At 40.5% G+C, this 17,190-nt stretch overlaps 1 protein-coding gene across 1 annotated transcript in view; it reads right to left on the bottom strand.

Annotated features, from left to right (window-relative positions):
- LOC148442166 (uncharacterized) overlaps window positions 1-17,190 on the bottom strand; it is a gene marked incomplete at its 5' end in the record, with an annotated part of 101,308 nt that overhangs the window by 64,776 nt on the left and 19,342 nt on the right. The window contains 3 exons of the mRNA XM_088464130.1: window positions 904-999; window positions 3,152-3,247; window positions 6,074-6,169. Of these exons, the coding sequence (XP_088320256.1) occupies window positions 904-999; window positions 3,152-3,247; window positions 6,074-6,169 (288 nt within the window). The remainder of the gene's footprint in view (window positions 1-903; window positions 1,000-3,151; window positions 3,248-6,073; window positions 6,170-17,190) is intronic.

The following is a 17,190-nucleotide window of genomic DNA, read 5'->3' as shown; positions in this document are numbered from 1 at the left end:
CATGACTCCTCACCTATCTGACACTGTGCCATATCTATATCACATGATCCTCACCTATCTGACACTGTGCCATATCTATATCACATGATCCTCACCTATCAGACACTGTGCCATATCTATATCACATGACTCCTCACCTATCTGACACTGTGCCATATCTATATCACATGATCCTCACCTATCTGACACTGTGCCGTATCTATATCACATGACTCCTCACCTATCTGACACTGTGCCATATCTATATCACATGACTCCTCACCTGACACTGCGCCATATCTATATCACATGACTCCTCACCTATCTGACACTGTGCCATATCTATATCACATGACTCCTCACCTATCTGACACTGTGTCATATCTATATCACATGACTCCTCGCCTGACACTGTGCCGTATCTATATCACATGACTCCTCACCTATCTGACACTGTGCCATATCTATATCACATGACTCCTCACCTATCTGACACTGTGTCATATCTATATCACATGACTCCTCGCCTGACACTGTGCCGTATCTATATCACATGACTCCTCACCTATCTGACACTGTGCCATATCTATATCACATGACTCCTCACCTATCTGACACTGTGCCGTATCTATATCACATGACTCCTCACCTATCTGACACTGTGCCATATCTATATCACATGACTCCTCACCTGACACTGTGCTATATCTATATCACATGACTCCTCACCTGACACTGTGCTATATCTATATCACATGACTCCTCGCCTGACACTGTGCCATATCTATATCACATGACTCCTCGCCTGACACTGTGCTATAACTAGATTGGATGTGCACAGTTATCCTAATAGAAGGCAGCCTGCTTTGATCTATCAGCTATGAGTTATTATTACTTATCTATTACCGGGCCATGTTTCCTTACCTATCTGGCAGCGTGCACCGAGCCACCCACTGGGACACACACACTTGTTGACATCAATACATTTCCCTCCGTTCTGGCAGGGGGGGTAACAGAGCGCTGGTGGCAGAAGATAGGGGTATTAGTAAAGTAAATAATCACTTGGGAGGCGATTTATAGTTGGAGGCATTAGCGCTGGGTAGATGTGCGCACATCTCTCACATCTGTTGCTTCATGCCCTCAGCGAGGTGGGTTAGGGGTATACACAGTGCTGTAAGGGCAAGTAGACCTAAAATGGGCCTGTGGGGATCCCTTATTGTAGATTTACCATAAGTCTGAAATACGTCCTGTACAAAGCACAGATTCTGCATGTACATAACACCGGGGAAATATCGGTGCGCTTGATGGTTACAGTCACACATCAGGTCTTCATCTCTACACTAGATGTAACGTTGCGCGTATCTTACGGTATTGCCATGGAAGTGTGGGCGCGCATACAGTATCTGCACAGCTTTATAGTGTACAGTGTGTAACCAGCATTAGCCGCCATTAGGGATTTTGAATTCTGATACTTGAGGGGTCGTGTGGCCAAATGTGTGAGATGACCACGCGCAGTTGTGAATTGTGCCCCCACTCTCTATGCTCGGCTCATTGATGAGACCCCGCCATAACCCAAGAGATCCAGGTCCATTATAACAGCTGTCTGCCTGCTGTCCCCTACGTTTTTGAACAATGAGGGACGCCTCAGATTTACGTTAATTACCACACTGTCAGGTCCGTGTTATCACTGCATTCATGGATATAGACAGTGATTTATGTATTAATTGTTGACATTTTTGTACATATTTATTTTTATTTTCGCCTTCCATACTCCCTTGTAACCCACATATGTATGCACTTTGCACTTAGTATTGATGCACTAGTGGAACGTTTAGTGTGTGACATGATAAATGGTTATTGTTCATGCATCCAATTAATATTTTGACTTTATAATTGTTTGACATTTTTTTCATATTTATACCAATTTGAATGGTATTGTCTTGTTTTGTATACATTTTTTACAACATTTGTGTGAATTGAGTAGGTTTGCACTTTACAGTATATCAACCACAATGGTACCACTATGTTATGGCATGGGAATAACCAGCGATCATATACACAATGAAGACATTGATTTGATTCATTGTCTGAGATTAATCTTACATCTTCCCAATGTTACTCTCATGCGTATCAACACTTTGGTATTTTTTGCTGCTAATTCTAGGACTTTTGGATTTCACTAGCACTTTGATTTGTTTGCTGCTAATTTAAATGGGAATGGTATCTCTCACATACATGAATGATATATGTATATACACCTTCCTATTTTTCATATTAGGTGTGATTACATTCTACTTTGTTTGATTCAAACATGATGACCATATGATGTATTCTTGTTCAATGATTTTTTAATTTATTCAATTAAAAGTTAATTTTGAATATATATTTGACACACTGCCTCAAATAAAGGAGTTACCTTTTCCTCTGTACTCAGGGCCTGATTCAGACCCGGTCGCAAGCGCTGAGCACTCGCAACCAGGTCGATGTTTGCCCACTGGGCATACGCACGACGGAGCCGGCTCTGTCGTGCGCATGCACGAGACCCAACTAGCAACGGGTGCACCGTCGCTCCGGGTCTCGCACCAAAGGGGGCGAGCTGTCGATGGTGATTGATAGCTCGCCCCATTTGGTAGGCAGGCAGGGGGGGGTGGCTGGCCAAACGGAGGTGTTCCCAAAGGAACACCTTCCATGTGGGGGCAGCCCCACTGACATCTATTAGAGCCAGAAGCTCTCTGGGGCTTGCGGCCACGAGACCCTACCACAAGGGTCTCGTCGCAAGCCCGATGGTCGCGATGGTCTTGACCATCGCGACCATAAACCTGGCCGCTCGCAATAGCTGTGGGTGGTCACACACAGCTATGCGAGCGACCAGGAGGCCAAACAAAAGAAAAAAAAACCCAGCCCTGATTCAGAGCGTCCTTCTCTGAAGCAGGGCCTCAGTTTTTAACTCCCTGGGAGTACCTTTGTTAGATATAACAATCGCATCATGTGACTACATTTTCTACAATTTGGAGAACACATTGTCCGTATTTACTTGTGCTGCGTTACCCTTTTCCCATCATCCCCTTTACCCATTTATTACCTACATTTCATCCTCAGAGGGGCTTATAATATGCACTAAGGGGGTTACGTAACCTGATATTCATTTACCCCCAGACCCACGTGATCTTACGTGTCAGGCACTGCTCTTCGCTGTATCCGAATGGGCACTGACAGGTGTTAGGCGCTACACAGCGACCGCCATTAGCGCACAGTAACTCACACACCGCTGCAGGGAAAAATTAGCATTTATTACACAGTATTCTGTATTGCTTACACAGTGACATCCCACCAGGCACCGTCACTGTTACTGATCACACAACATGCTGTAATACAGGTTTCTTATTGATCATTTCCCTTTAATAAAGAACAGTAAATAAAAAAGGTTTTAGACCACGTGTGGGCATTTTAAAGGACGGCGGCTCGTGTAGCACCCCCTCATCCTCACCGTGCAGCAGGCCCCTCTATACCAGTCCCCTCATCCTCACCGGGCAGCAAGACCCTCTATACCAGTCCCCTCATCCTCACCGTGCAGCAGGACCCTCTAGACCAGTCCCCTCATCCTCACCGTGCAGCAGGACCCTCTATAACAGTCCCCTCATCCTCACCGTGCAGCAGGACCCTCGATACCAGTCCCCTCATCCTCATCGCGCAGCAGGACCCTCTACACCAGGCCCCTCATCCTCACCGTGCAGCAGGACCCTCTATACCAGTCCCCTCATCCGCACCGTGCAGCATGACCCTCTATACCAGTCCCCTCATCCTCACCGTGCAGCAGGACCCTCTATGCCAGTCCCCTCATCCTCACTGTGCAGCAGGACCCTCTATGCCAGTCCCCTCATCCTCAACGTGCAGAAGGACCCTCTATACCAGTCCCCTCATCCTAACCGTGCAGCAGGACCCTCTATACCAGTCCCCTCATCCTCACCGTGCAGCAGGCCCCTCTATACCAGTCCCCTCATCCTCACCGTGCAGCAGGTCCCTCTATACCAGTCCCCTCATCCTCACCGTGCAGCAGGTCCCTCTATACCAGTCCCCTCATCCTCACCGTGCAGCATGCTCCTCTATGCCAGTCCCCTCATCCTCACTGTGCAGCAAGCCCCACTATACCAGTCCCCTCATCCTCACCGTGCAGCAGGACCCTCTATACCAGTCCCCTCATCCTCACCGTGCAGCAGGACCCTCTATACCAGTCCCCTCATCCTCACCGTGCTGCAGGCCCTTCTATACCAGTCCCCTCATACTCACCGTGCAGCAGGACCCTCTATACCAGTCCCCTCATCCTCACCGTGCAGCATGCCCCTCTATACCAGTCCCCTCATACTCACTGTGCAGCAGGGCCCTCTATACCAGTCCCCTCATCCTCACCGTGCAGCAGGTCCCTCTATACCAGTCCCCTCATACTCACCGTGCAGCAGGACCCTCTATGCCAGTCCACTCATCCTCACTGTGCAGCATGCCCCTCTATACCAGTCCCCTCATCCTCACCGTGCAGCAGGCCCCTCTATACCAGTCCCCTCATCCTCACCGTGCAGCAGGCCCCTCTATACCAGTCCCCTCATCCTCACCGTGCAGCAGGACCCTCTATACCAGTCCCCTCATCCTCACCGTGCAGCAGGACCCTCTATACCAGTCCCCTCATCCTCACCGTGCAGCAGGACCCTCTATACCAGTCCCCTCATCCTCACCGTGCAGCATAACCCTCTATACCAGTCCCCTCATCCTCACCGTGCAGCATGACCCTCTATACCAGTCCCCTCATCCTAACCGTGCAGCAGGCTCCTCTATACCAGTCCCCTCATCCTCACCGTGCAGCAGGACCCTCTATACCAGTCCCCTCATACTCACCGTGCAGCAGGCCCCTCTATACCAGTCCCCTCATCCTCACCGTGCAGCAGGCCCCTCTATACCAGTCCCCTCATCCTCACCGTGCAGCAGGACCCTCTATACCAGTCCCCTCATACTCACCGTGCAGCAGGACCCTCTATGCCAGTCCACTCATCCTCACTGTGCAGCATGCCCCTCTATACCAGTCCCCTCATCCTCACCGTGCAGCAGGCCCCTCTATACCAGTCCCCTCATCCTCACCGTGCAGCAGGCCCCTCTATACCAGTCCCCTCATCCTCACCGTGCAGCAGGACCCTCTATACCAGTCCCCTCATCCTCACCGTGCAGCATGCCCCTCTATACCAGTCCCCTCATCCTCCCCGTGCAGCAGGACCCTCCATACCAGTCCCCTCATCCTCACCGTGCAGCAGGACACTCTATACCAGTCCCCTCATCCTCACCGTGCAGCATGCCCCTCTATACCAGTCCCCTCATCCTCACCGTGCAGCAGGACCCTCTATACCAGTCCCCTCATCCTCACCGTGCAGCAGGCCCCTCTATACCAGTCCCCTCATCCTCCCCGTGCAGCAGGACCCTCTATACATGTCCACTCATCCTCACCGTGCAGCAGGCCCCTCTATACCAGTCCCCTCATCCTCACCGTGCAGCATGACCCTCTATACCAGTCCCCTCATCCTCACCGTGCAGCAAGACCCTCTATACCAGTCCACTCATCCTCACCGTGCAGCATGACCCTCTATACCAGTCCCCTCATCCTCACCGTGCAGCAGGCCCCTCTATACCAGTCCCCTCATCCTCACCGTGCAGCAGGACCCTCTATACCAGTCCACTCATCCTCACCGTGCAGCATGACCCTCTATACCAGTCCCCTCATTCTCATTGTGCAGCATGCCCCTCTATACCAGTCCCCTCATCCTCACCGTGCAGCATGACCCTCTATACCAGTCCCCTTATCCTCACTGTGCAGCAGGATCCTCTATACCAGTCCCCTCATCCTCACCGTGCAGCAGGTCCCTCTATACTAGTTCTCGTAAGAGGCATCTTATAGTGTGAAGCTTGGTGCATGTACAGGAGAGGGCAATGACTCTGGTACAGTGTGCAGCCATCTATCAGAATATATCACTGGTAGATGGGTACAGGGAAGGAGGCTGGCCCTGGGCACCTATGATAGATTCTCTGCTGTAGATGGATGAACAGCCCTCAGTACCTGTCTGGCAGCCAGGTCCCGTCCAGCCGGTGAGGCACGCACAGAGGTTGTATCGTATGCAGCTCCCTCCATGAGCACAAGGCGGGGAGCACATGGCTGAGAAGGGAAACAGTGTTAGCTGGGAGTAACCACCTTGGACTCTATGACATATAATCAATACTAGAAGACTTTAGGGTTAATATATCAAGCAGTGAAAAGAGGGGAGAAATTGCCCATAGCAACCGATCAGCTTTGATCTAGTATTTATCAGGTACAATCTATAAAATGACAGGTAGAAGCTGATTGGTTGCTATGGTCCAACTCTCCACTCACGCTGCTTCATACATATCCCCCTTTCTGATTACACAGTATCTATCTCCTGCTTCTCTACATAACATTATCTATCCATCTACTGTATCTATCTATCTATCTATCTATCTATCTATCTATCTATCTATCTATCTATCTATCTATCTCCTGCTTCTCTACATAACATTATCTATCTACTGTATCTATCTATCTATCTCCTGCTTCTCTATATAACATTATCTATCTATCTACTGTATCTATCTATCTATCTATCTCCTGCTTCTCTACATAACATTATCTATCTACTGTATCTATCTATCTATCTATCTATCGTATCTATCTCCTGCTTCTCTACATAACATTATCTATCTATCTACTGTATCTATCTATCTATCTATCGTATCTGTCTCCTGCTTCTCTATATAATATGATCAGATATCTATCTATCTATCTATCTATCTATCTATCTCCTGCTTCTCTATATAATATGATCAGATATCTATCTATCTACAGTATCTATCTCCTGCTTCTCTACATAACATTATCTATCCATCTACTGTATCTATCTACAGTATCTATCTCCTGCTTCTCTACATAACATTATCTATCCATCTACTGTATCTATCTATCTATCTATCTATCTATCTATCTATCGTATCTGTCTCCTGCTTCTCTATATAATATGATCAGATATCTATCTACAGTATCTATCTCCTGCTTCTCTACATAACATTATCTATCCATCTACTGTATCTATCTATCTATCTATCTATCTATCTATCTATCTATCTATCTATCTATCGTATCTATCTCCTGCTTCTCTACATAACATTATCTATCCATCTACTGTATCTATCTACAGTATCTATCTCCTGATTCTCTACATAACATTATCTATCTATCTACTGTATCTATCTATCTACAGTATCTATCTCCTGATTCTCTACATAACATTATCTATCTACTGTATCTATCTATCTACAGTATCTATCTCCTGCTTCTCTACATAACATTATCTATCTACTGTATCTATCTACAGTATCTATCTCCTGATTCTCTACATAACATTATCTATCTATCTACTGTATCTATCTATCTATCTATCTATCTATCTATCTATCTATCTATCTATCGTATCTGTCTCCTGCTTCTCTATATAATATGATCAGATATCTATCTATCTATCTACAGTATCTATCTCCTGCTTCTCTACATAACATTATCTATCCATCTACTGTATCTATCTATCTATCTATCTATCTATCTATCTATCTATCTATCGTATCTGTCTCCTGCTTCTCTATATAATATGATCAGATATCTATCTACAGTATCTATCTCCTGATTCTCTACATAACATTATCTATCTATCTACTGTATCTATCTATCTATCTATCTATCTATCTATCTATCTATCTATCTATCGTATCTGTCTCCTGCTTCTCTATATAATATGATCAGATATCTACCTATCTACAGTATCTATCTCCTGCTTCTCTACATAACATTATCTATCCATCTACTGTATCTATCTATCTATCTATCTATCTATCGTATCTGTCTCCTGCTTCTCTATATAATATGATCAGATATCTATCTATCTACAGTATCTATCTCCTGCTTCTCTACATAACATTATCTATCCATCTACTGTATCTATCTATCTATCGTATCTGTCTCCTGCTTCTCTATATAATATGATCAGATATCTATCTATCTATCTATCTCCTGCTTCTCTACATAACACTATCTATCTATCTACTGTATCTATCTATCTACAGTATCTATCTCCTGATTCTCTACATAACATTATCTATCCATCTACTGTATCTATCTACTGTATCTATCTATCTACAGTATCTATCTCCTGATTCTCTACATAACATTATCTATCCATCTACTGTATCTATCTATCTATCTATCTATCTATCTATCTATCTCCTGATTCTCTACATAACATTATCTATCTATCTACTGTATCTATCGTATCTGTCTCCTGCTTCTCTATATAATATGATCAGATATCTATCTACAGTATCTATCTCCTGCTTCTCTACATAACATTATCTATCTTCTGTATCTATCTATCTATCTATCTATCTACAGTATCTATCTCCTGATTCTCTACATAACATTATCTATCTATCTACAGTATCTATATCCTGCTTCTCTACATAACATTATCTATCTTCTGTATCTATCTATCTATCTACAGTATCTATCTCCTGATTCTCTACATAACATTATCTATCTATCTATCTATCTATCTACTGCTTCTCTACATAACATTATCTATCTATCTTCTGTATCTATGTATCTCGTATCTATCTCCTGCTTCTCTACATAACATTATCTATCTATCTACTGTATCTATCTATCTATCTATCTTATCTGTCTCCTGCTTCTCTGTCATAATAATCTTTAATATGATCAGATATCTATCTATCTATCTCATATCTATCTATCATATATTTATCTCCTGCTTCTCTATATAACATGATCAGATATCTATCTATCTCATATCTATTTATCTATCTATCTATCTCCTGCATCTTTACATAACATAATCAGATATCTATCTATCTATCTCATATCTATCTATCTCCTGCTTCTCTATATAACATGATCAGATATCTATCTATATCATATCTATCTATCTATCTAATATCTATCTATCTCAAATCTATCTTTCTATCTCATATCTATCTATCTATCTCCTGCATCTCTACATAACATAATCAGATATCTATCTATCTATCTATCTATCTATCATCTCATATCTATCTATCTATCTATCTATCTATCCCATATCTATCTATCTATCTATCTATCTCATATCTATCTATCTTATATCTATCTATCTCATATCTATCTATTTCATATCTATCTATCTCTCTATCTATCTCATATCTATCTATCTTATATCTATCTATCTCCTGCTTCTCTACATAACATGATCAGATATCTATCTTTCTCAAATCTATCTATCTCATATCTATCTATCCCATATCTATATCTATCTATCTCATATCTATCTATCTATCTCCTGCATCTCTACATAACATAATCAGATATCTATCTATCTATCTCTCATATCTATCTCCTGCATCTCTACATAACATAATCAGATATCTATCTATCATCTCATATCTATCCCATATCTATCAATCTATCTATCTCATATCTATCTATCCCATATCTATCCCATATGTTTCTATCTATCTCATATCTATCTCATATCTATCTATCCCATATATATATATCTATCCCATATCTATCTATCTATCCCATATCTATCTATCTCATATCTATATATCTATCTATCCCATATATATCTATCTATCTCATATCTATCTATCTATCTATCTATCCCATATCTATCTATCTCATATCTATATATCTATCTCATATCTATCTATCTAATATCTATTTCATATCTATATATCTATCTATCTCATATATAGCTATCTCAAATCTATCTCATATCTATCTCATATCTATCTATCTATCTCATATCTGTCTCATATCTATCTATCTCATATATATCTAATATCCATCTATCTATCTATCTCATATAAATATGTATCTATCTATCTATCTGACATTTTTCTATCTCATATCTATCTCATATCTATCAATCTCATATCTATCTATCTATCTATCTGTCTGTCTATCTGACATTTTTCTATCTCATATCTATCTCATATCTATCAATCTCATATCTATCTATCTATCTATCTCATATCTATCAATCTCATATCTATCTATCTGTCTGTCTATCTGTCTGTCTGTCTGTCTGTCTATCTATCTCATATCTAAATTAACACTAAAACTTAAGGCGCTTTCAAAAATTCCAAATAGATTGCAATGGATTTACACAGACTATACAGTATATTCCTTGTGCTGCAAGCCCAAAAAGAACCTACTGTGGGGGTTCCATAAAGAAATAAACCGGAAAAAAACAACACACAGGACTTGCGCTGCTAGGAATGATTGAGTTGATCACTATTTAATATGCATCATAGTCTATAAGTGCACTTAATAGTACAATATATAATACAATAAAAATATATAAAAGACAGAAAAATTGTTAAGATGAAATATAATGTGCTAAACCAAAGATATATCTTCAATCTTCAAATAAAAAACCCTTTTGGGACATATATTAAGCGAAGTGTCATGATACAGTCGATATGGATATGTGAACCAACGTGTTTATAGGATAGTCCGTGGTTATATAACAATGTATCTCTTTGGAGAATAGTATCAGCCCACAGCTGAAAACAATCAGTCTCTCTGTATCAAACCAGCCGTGTATCTCCTTTAGGGGGCGATTCAATTGTTTTTTTTGGGCGTGATAATTAATGAGCGCTCATTAATTATCGCTCTCTTCGCCGCTTAAAAGACGAGGTTTAGCCATCTAAACCTATCTTAATTCCGGGTTAGGGCGCACTATCTGCAGTTAGCGCGCCCTAACCAGAGTGTTTTAGACACATTTCTGCTCACGCACTCCTGAGTCCGTGCAGAAATGCCAGCGCCGATGGCTATTGCGCCCCAACAGAGCAACAATTGAATTGCTCTGTCGGGCATCTAAAAAAACAAGCCGCCGGCTAAACATTTTAATTCCCCCCAGTGATGTAAGAATGTCTGTTTGTAGCTTAGGTGAGTTCCCTATGTAGGCAGGAGACTCAATTTACACACTGAGCAGTCCCGTTAGCAAGTTGCATCAACCGGTATGTAAAAAACTCAGTTTTGTGGTCAAGTCCCGGAGTCCTGGTATTGGCCGTTAATCACCACTGTTCACTACGGCCAAGGTTGGTCCACGCTGAATATAACACGTGTGTAGCCAATGGGACATCCAAATAAACATGCACAGGTGGAAATCTGATCCGTCCGAGCGTCCTCGCAACTGTGTGGAATCCGGGGCTACACTTGCGGCTGTGTTAGATTCTATAATAGCTATCCGGAGTAACCAGATTCTCAGCCTGAGAAAAGAGCAGATGGATGTGAGCCCTTTGTGTAGAACCAGAGGCTCCGCTGATATCTGTAGTCAATGTGAAATACAGCGGGAGTTAGCAGGAGCATCCGGGTTCTCCAGGAGAGATAGAGGTCAAATTGTGGAAAGCCCTTAACGCGTTTTGTCACGCACACGTGACTTTCTCAAAAGGTGTGGCTTCAGACCTCGGATGTGCCTTATATGTGACTTCCAGTCAGTGCCGACAAGTGTAAAATTAATCAAGCAACAAAAGTTGTTTCTTTAAAGAGACATAGACCATAGTTATTGATGTCAAACAATAATTCCACGGTTCACATTCAAAACACAATATTACAATAAAAAAAATCAAATATCTAACTATTATAGTAAGAAATAAAAAATAATAAAATATGGAAATAATAATATGATAAAATAAAATAAAAACTTTACAATTGTTACAAAGACCACTAATATGATCATAACTATAAAGGTTCTATTAGAGTCAGATTAAAGCTTCTAATAAAAGATTGACCATTGAGATAATATTCAAGTAATACTTTAAGGTATCAACACAATATCTCCAACAATGCTTAGAGCAATTAAATACACATAGCCTAGTCCCACTAAGAGATTGGAATTATGTGCCAATTTAGGGATAAGAATATGAGAACCTTATAATATACAGGACATATATGGAAAGATAATAGTGAAGTATCAAATATTTGATATATTCAGAGAAACTAATCTGTATTCTTAAATAAAGGCAAATCTACAAAGAGACCCCTCATAAAGCCAAATATCATAGATATATAAGGATATAGTATAATCGATACATAACTCAAAGCATAGGGAGAAGAGAGGCAATCATAGAACTATTTAATGAGTCCAATGAATTCCATAAAATGATCTCATAGAAGGAGACATAAGAACAAATCCACAATTAATTCAGGGATCAAATTCTATACATTCATTCAGTCCCTCGGGAACGAGGGTCCTAAGTTTATGTATCCAGAAATTTTCCCTAATACATAACTTTTAAATCTATCACCTCCCCGGAGAGTGGGGTTAATCCGTTCTATTCCTACCAGAGATAGTCCATGTGGATTTTCCCATGTGATTCCACAAAGTGTCTAGAGAGACCGTGTGTACAGAAACCCCTTATAATGTTCATTCTGTGTTCAAGGAATCTTACTTTTAAAGAACATGAGGTTCTACCTACATACATTAATTTACACTTGCAAATCAACACCTATATAACATATGTGGACTTATAGTTGATATGTGACTGTATCTCAAACGATTCATCACTTCCAGATGTATTGAACAAATGTATATTATTCTTGATAAAGGAGCAAGTAATACAACTTGTGGACCCGGATTTATAACACCCCTTTACTTTACTTGGTAACCAGGATATATGCGAGGTGATGTAATGGTTAGTTAGAAGTGATAGGTCTCCCCCTAAATATAGAAAAGATTTATACAATAGGGATGATATGAGTAGATCTAGAACGTCAACTGATAGATTATCGCCGAGAAAGACAGAAACAACACATATAAGATATAATGAGGACCCAAATAAAAGATCAATGTTACAACAGGATATTAGACCAAAAATACCCATTCAGGGAGGTCAGCCTAATTATTTGAATACACACAGACAGACCTCTTTTTTTTAGAGGAAAGATCGCTGAGAACCAACCATCCACATCTACCGCAAAGGAACCACTAGGACATTCTGAGAGTAGAAACCCCAAAACAAAGAAGAGAACAAAGCCCAGAGGTTGTAGAGGAGGCATTGGGGTACAGATAAAGAAAAGATATCAGGACATAAAAGGGAAGAATATATATAACTTATCTTCCAAACAACTTAGCCAACATGATATTAGTCTACTAGAGAAAGGCCTTAAATTTGCCCCTACACAACCTCCTGATTTATTCCATCTATTTGTAGAACTCAATAGGTATATAAGAAGCCTTTACAAGGAAAATATATTTTGCTACAAAGAAAATGAAGAACAAAGGTCTAGTAGGAAATAGTATAATTTTGGATGATACAGACATAGAAACTCTGGACATTCTAGAGTCCCTACAGCTAGAAGGACCTCTCACAGAAAGTGATGTCAGACTTTATGATGTGGACAGGTCTGGGGATGACAGAAATAAGTTTAAGATGAAATCTAATTTTTTTCTATCAAACTATAGAAGTAACCAGATTAATATTTTCTACAAGAAAACTTTAGTCGAGTTCAATTCCCTTTGCAAACAGGAACAAAAATGTTTTAAATATAAGAAACAATTTTTTCCCAGAGTGAAAGACAGGCACTCAAGAGGCCGGCACTTCACCCCTCCCTTGTCATTAAACCTGCTGACAAGGGAGGGGGTATTGTGATACAGGATACTGATGAGTATGTCGCAGAAGCTATGAGACAATTGAATGATCCCACTATCCAATAAGGGAGTATGCTTTAAAATTCAAAAGTTTAGTAGAGAAGGTTACAGACGATGGTGTAATCACTTTTGATGAATTTCACTATTTAGTTCCTAAACACCCAATCACTCCCACTTATTACCAGCTCCCTAAAATTCATAAATCACTCAGTACATCTTCTGGACATCCTATTATTTCTGGTGTTGGGTCCTTCACGCAAATTTATCACATTTTGTAGATTATTTTTCACAACCTTACGCAGCCTCCCAACGGTCACATATCAAGGACACCATCACTTTTTTTAATCTAATTTCTAAGATTAAGTGGAAAAAAATCATACTTCTTTATCACAAGTGACGTACAAGCACTCTGTTCAAATATTCCACATTGTAAAGGTATTGAGGCAGTGAGCAACCGCCTGGTGAGTTCTGATGGGATGACGGAGGGACTGCGTAAATTTATTTTGGATTCTATCACGTTTATATTAACACACAATTATTTCATTTTTGAGCACGTTTATTATTTACAGACACTTGGAACGGCGATGGGGACAAGGTTCGCGCCAAGTTTCGCCAACATATATATGGGCACGTTCGAGGACGCGCACATTTGGGGCAGGAACTTGGGTGCAGATCTCGTCCTATACGGCCGATATATAGATGGTTTGTTTTTTTATTTTTGATGGAGATACACCTGATTTTTGTTCATCATTCACCAACACACTAAATAGTAATGATTTTAATTTGAAATTCACTACCTGTGTGCATCAGGAAAGCATTTCTTTTTTAGATTTTTTTTGCTTATAGAAAATGACACCATCATCTCTAAAACCTTCAGGAAAGAAGAAGATAATTTAAATGTTCTACATTTTGATAGTTCACATTATAAGCCATGTATTAACAACATACCTCAGGGTCAATTAAGACGTATCCGTAGAAATTGCACCAATAATGATTCCTTTGAAGAGCAGGGAAGAGAGTTGGCTGATAGCTTTAGATCCAAAGGTTATCCTGAACATCTTTTAGAAACAGCAATAAAATAAACTAGGAATCTAAATAGAGATGATCTATTAACTTATAAGAATAAGAAGACTACTTTTAGTTTAGATCAGCCCATTTTTATTTCTAAATACAACGTCGCGTCCAGCAAAATTAAGAACATCATAACGAGGAATCATAGTATCCTCCAAACCGATAAAACACTGAGTACTTGTATTTCAGATAAACCGTTAGTTGTGTTTAAAAAATCAGATAATCTTAAAGACTGACTGACACAGAGCCTGTTTACAGACAAAAGGAAGCCTACAATACCTCCCTTAACCTCGCATATATCCTGGTTACCAAGTAAAGTAAAGGGATGTTATAAATCCGGGTCCACAAGTTGTATTACTTGCTCCTTTATCATGAATAATATACATTTCTTCAATACATCTGAAAGTGATGAATCGTTTGAGATACAGTCACATATCAACTATAAGTCCACATATGTTATATAGGTGTTGATTTGCAAGTGTACATTAATGTATGTAGGTAGAACCTCATGTTCTTTAAAAGTAAGATTCCTTGAACACAGAATGAACATTATAAGGGGTTTCTGTACACACGGTCTCTCTAGACACTTTGTGGAATCACATGGGAAAATCCACATGGACTATCTCTGGTAGGAATAGAACGGATTAACCCCACTCTCCGGGGAGGTGATAGATTTAAAAATGATGTATTAGGGAAAATTTCTGGATACATAAACTTAGGACCCTCGTTCCCCAGGGACTGAATGAATGTATAGAATTTGATCCCTGAATTAATTGTGGATTTGTTCTTATGTCTCCTTCTATGAGATCATTTTATGGAATTCATTGGACTCATTAAATAGTTCTATGATTGCCTCTCTTCTCCCTATGCTTGGAGTTATGTATCGATTATACTAGATCCTTATATATCTATGATATTTGGCTTTATGAGGGGTCTCTTTGTAGATTTGCCTTTATTTAAGAATACAGATTAGTTTCTCTGAATATATTAAATATTTGATACTTCACTATTATCTTTCCATATATGTCCTGTATATTATAAGGTTCTCATATTCTTATCCCTAAATTGGCACATAATTCCAATCTCTTAGTGGGACTAGGCTATGTGTATTTAATTGCTCTAAGCATTGTTGGAGATATTGTGTTGATACCTTAAAGTATTAATTGAATATTATCTCAATGGTCAATCTTTTATTAGAAGCTTTAATCTGACTCTAATAGAACCTTTATAGTTATGATCATATTAGTGGTCTTTGTAACAATTGTAAAGTTTTTATTTTATTTTATCATATTATTATTTCCATATTTTATTATTTTTTATTTCTTACTATAATAGTTAGATATTTGATTTTTTTTATTGTAATATTGTGTTTTGAATGTGAACCGTGGAATTATTGTTTGACATCAATAACTATGGTCTATGTCTCTTTAAAGAAACAACTTTTGTTGCTTGATTAATTTTACACTTGTCGGCACTGACTGGAAGTCACATATAAGGCACATCCGAGGTCTGAAGCCACACCTTTTGAGAAAGTCACGTGTGCGTGACAAAACGCGTTAAGGGCTTTCCACAATTTGACCTCTATCTCTCCTGGAGAACCCGGATGCTCCCGCTAACTCCCGCTGTATTTCACATTGACTACAGATATCAGCGGAGCCTCTGGTTCTACACAAAGGGCTCACATCCATCTGCTCTTTTCTCAGGCTGAGAATCTGGTTACTCCGGATAGCTATTATAGAATCTAACACAGCCGCAAGTGTAGCCCCGGATTCCACACAGTTGCGAGGACGCTCGGACGGATCAGATTTCCACCTGTGCATGTTTATTTGGATGTCCCATTGGCTACACACGTGTTATATTCAGCGTGGACCAACCTTGGCCGTAGTGAACAGTGGTGATTAACGGCCAATACCAGGACTCCGGGACTTGACCACAAAACTGAGTTTTTTACATACCGGTTGATGCAACTTGCTCAGTGTGTAAATTGAGTCTCCTGCCTACATAGGGAACTCACCTAAGCTACAAACAGACATTCTTACATCACTGGGAGGAACTGGGAGGAATTAAAATGTTTAGCCGGCGGCTTGTTGTTTTAGATGCCCGACAGAGCAATTCAATTGTTGCTCTGTTGGGGCGCAATAGCCATCGGCGCTGGCATTTCTGCACGTACTCAGGAGTGCGTGAGCAGAAATGTGTCTAAAACACTCTGGTTAGGGCGCGCTAACTGCAGATAGTGCGCCCTAACCCGGAATTAAGATAGGTTTAGATGGCTAAACCTCGTCTTTTAGGCGGCGAAGAGAGCGATAATTAATGAGTGCTCATTAATTATCACGCCCAAAAAAAACAATTGAATCGCCCCCTAAAGGAGATACACGGCTGGTTTGATACAGAG

The sequence above is a fragment of the Taudactylus pleione genome, unplaced genomic scaffold (assembly GCF_031769625.1).
Source record: "Taudactylus pleione unplaced genomic scaffold, aTauple2 ptg001597l, whole genome shotgun sequence".
Classification (NCBI taxonomy): domain Eukaryota; kingdom Metazoa; phylum Chordata; class Amphibia; order Anura; family Myobatrachidae; genus Taudactylus; species Taudactylus pleione.
This window is presented reverse-complemented; position numbering and strand designations above follow the sequence as displayed.